Source organism: Penaeus monodon, chromosome 9, assembly GCF_015228065.2.
Source record: "Penaeus monodon isolate SGIC_2016 chromosome 9, NSTDA_Pmon_1, whole genome shotgun sequence".
In the NCBI taxonomy this organism is placed as follows: domain Eukaryota; kingdom Metazoa; phylum Arthropoda; class Malacostraca; order Decapoda; family Penaeidae; genus Penaeus; species Penaeus monodon.
The window spans coordinates 53,271,141-53,272,518 of record NC_051394.1 but is presented as its reverse complement, the minus strand read 5'-3'; the positions used below and the strand labels follow the sequence as shown (position 1 = coordinate 53,272,518).

The 1,378-nt window shown below is 47.8% G+C and overlaps 1 protein-coding gene across 3 annotated transcripts in view; it reads right to left on the bottom strand.

Annotated features, from left to right (window-relative positions):
- Nucleotides 1–305: 305 nt before the first annotated feature.
- Nucleotides 306–1,378, bottom strand: part of LOC119577233 (histone-lysine N-methyltransferase 2C-like) — a 39,949-nt gene continuing 38,876 nt past the window's right edge. For all 3 annotated transcript variants that reach the window (XM_037924976.1, XM_037924977.1, XM_037924978.1), the window contains one exon: nucleotides 306–899. In XM_037924976.1, the coding sequence (XP_037780904.1) occupies nucleotides 321–899 (579 nt within the window). In that variant the 3' untranslated portion in view covers nucleotides 306–320. The remainder of the gene's footprint in view (nucleotides 900–1,378) is intronic.

Sequence of the window (1,378 nt, the reverse complement as noted above, 5' to 3'; positions counted from 1 at the left end):
TGTCTAATTTCACTATTGATGATTCTCCATCTGACTGGAGGAAAGTAATCAGATGGTCTACAGTAATCATATCTGGAACCTCTGGACGTTGCCTCTTTTGATTCTCATTGGTCAATTCTACTGGCCAACACCCCACATGTAAGCTTCAAAGATCTTTGACGCAGTACAGTTCTTTGGTGCTCTGCTAGGATATCATGAGGACGTCTCTTTTAAAAGATTCCCAAGTGATAAATCAAAAGTGCTTTTATCAATATCCTTACCCCGAGGATAAAATGTTTAATGTCCTTTCTAGATATTCCCAGCTCACAACTGTGTGGTGTTCATGAGAAAGAGGTTCTGGAGAGGAAAGTGCGACAAGCGGTGAGGGGGAAGGGGGGAGGGGGACGCGTCAGTGATGTGGTTAACATAAGGACAGCACACTGAGGGATGGAGGAGCTCACATACTGCACACAACAGAGGCTGGACAACATGAGGAGCAACAACAAAGTGCGGACACTGGGGACATGAGCAGCCATGAAGGTGCAACAAGTAGCGCAGCCAGGTGCTGTTAGTCTCACCTGCAGTAGTAGTGGTCGCCTGAGTGGCTGTGGCGGCAGCATAGGGCCATGAGGGCCCGATGGACCATGGGGGCCGTGAGGGCCATGAGGGCCATGAGGGCCGGGTGGACCCATGGACGGTGGCCCAGCGGGCAGGTGTGGGTGGCCCCCGGGGGGACCGTGGCCCATGTGTGGAGGCAGGCGTGGCCCACTCATCACCATTGAGGGTCCTGAACCCATCATGGCATGATGGTGTGGGCCCGGCCGCATCATGGGAGGCGGTGGTGGCCCCCCGACCCCCATGGGGGAGCCCACACTGCCTGCTATGGGGCCCCTCACCATCAAACCCTCACTCACCATCACCTGGGAGGTAACCCACCACCATTACCACCACCTTCACCACCACCACTGTCAACTGCCAGACCCACACAGTAAACCAACTTCTACAAATACATATTTACTTTATAAATGGGATCTTTGTGGAGAACAATAAATATATTTGAGCAGTTTTCGTTAGGGGCAAAACACCATAACTGTGGGCTTGGGGCAAATAAAAATAGAAAAAAAAATATATATATATAAATAAACAAACAAAAAAACAACAACTGAATATGAAGTTCTTTTCTGTGTGTCTGAAAGTAGAATGCTCAACACTACTGCAGTCCTTGCATCTTGTGGTTAATTAAAAAGAGTACTACACAATCATGCCTTAGTATAATCTAAATATTTGTTAATGTTTATAGACTGAGTGAATGCATTACCACAAAGCATCATATCCCGTAATAGGAGGTTACTGAACTGGAATAAGTAGAGGATCTTAAAAGAGACATTATAGCATGGCA